The following is a 1,902-nucleotide window of genomic DNA, read 5'->3' on the forward strand; positions in this document are numbered from 1 at the left end:
TGAATGTATTCCTAACTCAATCACTGTCCTTACTTCAGTGCTCAGAAAACAACTGCCTAGAAAGATATGGGTCTTATAAAATTGCTCAGGTTTAAGATATTAATGGTTAGCAATAGCTTATATTTTATCTACCAGAGACATCTGAATTCTCATAATACTTCTCAAATGAAAAAAAAGAAAGTTCTTACAATGGAATTTCAGATATTAGAATAAGGTTTATAGAATGGAGATGCCAAATAAAGTAGCTTTCCTAGAAGTCCCAAAGATCACACAGGTAAAGAGGGACAATGTGAAACAATAACTTGTCTGTAATTCCATGATCTTTCCACATACCACAGTATGCTAACACCAAGAGATGAAGTGAATAAATCCATTGTCTCAGCAGCTGCAGGGCAGGGTGGGGATTCCAGTTCAGGTGGCTGGTCTGTAATGGCTATACACTTTGCAACATAAACTGCTGGAAAAGAAAAGGAAAGCAGCCTGATATTAAGCATTCTCTGAAATTCTGACAACTAGGAGAGAACTCAGACTGAGCCCATGGAATATAAACTGCTCATCTAAAATACAACAACAAGTATGCATAGAATAATTTTTCCTCTAATCTTCCACAGTTGACTAAAATTCGGTTGCGTATTTCATCACCCTCTTCATTGTTCATGCTATTTGTTGTCTCATCTTTTCATTTTTGTTCCCTATCTGAGTTCACTTTGTTGCTCCACAGCCTCCTCATGGCATTTTTCACCTCTGCATTTCTGAGTGTGTAAATAATGGGGTTTAGCATGGGGGTGATGACTGTGTAGAACACAGCCACAAGTTTGTCCTCAGTGAAGGTAGAAGAGGGTCTCAGGTAAAGGAAGATCGCAGGTCCAAAAAACAAGATGACCACTGTGATGTGAGAGGCACAGGTAGAGAGAGCTTTGCGTCTCCCTGATGCAGAATGGTTCCTCAAGTTGACCAGGATCACAATATAGGAGGACACCAAGATAAGGAAGGAGAAAACAGAGAATAATCCACTGTTAGCCAACATGATAGCCCCTTCCACAAAAGTGTCAGTGCATGCAAGTTTGAATAAGGGATGGAGGTCACAGAAGTAATGGTCAATCACATTGGGACCACAGAAGGGCAATTTGACAGTGAGAAGAATCTGAACTATGGAGTGAATCATGCCCCCCAGCCAGGAACCAGCCACAAGACGGCGACACACAGGTCGGTCCATAATGGTTGTATAATAAAGAGGCTTGCAGATGGCCACATAGCGGTCATAGGCCATCACTGTGAGCAGGAAAATCTCAGTGACCCCAAAGAAATGGAAAAAGAATATCTGAGCCAGGCAGCCCTCCAGAGAGATGGTTTTAACCTTGACCAGTAGGTCTGTGATGAATTTAGGGACCACAGTAGAGGAGTAACTGATCTCCACCAAGGACAGGTAGCTAAGGAAGAAGTACATGGGGGAATGCAGACTCTTACTGACAGTGACTGTCAGAACGATGAGACCATTGCCCACCACTGTGGCCAGGTACACAGGAAGGAAGATGACAAAGCACACTCTCTGCACCTCTGGATCCTGGAAAAGGCCGGTGATGATGAACTCAGTCACGTTGTTTGTAATGGCCATGGATTCGATTCAGATGTGCTGGACACCAGGGAGTGAGAGACTGCAAATACAACAAACTCTAGTTCATCACATTTACAGCACATTAGATAGTGTAATCCATATTATGACACACTTATTACTCAGTCATTCGCTTAGCATATATGTACTCATTCAGCATTAAACAAAACAGTTTAACATTTTGTATTATTTTAACTCATTTCATTTTAGTGGGAAATGAAAGCTTAGATAAATGGTTATTTGCCCCCAAATCACAGAAAAAGTGATGAATTTTTTCATTCAGGGACTCA

At 41.3% G+C, this 1,902-nt stretch overlaps 1 protein-coding gene across 1 annotated transcript; it reads right to left on the reverse strand.

Moving 5' to 3' along the window:
* Positions 1–679: 679 nt before the first annotated feature.
* Positions 680–1,615, reverse strand: LOC102490390 (olfactory receptor 4B1). Its single transcript, XM_006157904.1, has one exon. It carries the CDS (start codon positions 1,613–1,615, stop codon positions 680–682), a length of 936 nt encoding a protein of 311 aa, XP_006157966.1.
* Positions 1,616–1,902: the final 287 nt, after the last annotated feature.

This window comes from Tupaia chinensis, unplaced genomic scaffold, assembly GCF_000334495.1.
Source record: "Tupaia chinensis unplaced genomic scaffold, TupChi_1.0 Scaffold000564_1, whole genome shotgun sequence".
Lineage (NCBI taxonomy): Eukaryota > Metazoa > Chordata > Mammalia > Scandentia > Tupaiidae > Tupaia > Tupaia belangeri.

Coding starts and splice junctions, on each gene's coding strand:
- LOC102490390 (XM_006157904.1), bottom strand. CDS start 1,615: ATGGCCATTACAAACAACGTGACTGAGTTCATCATCACCGGCCTTTTC.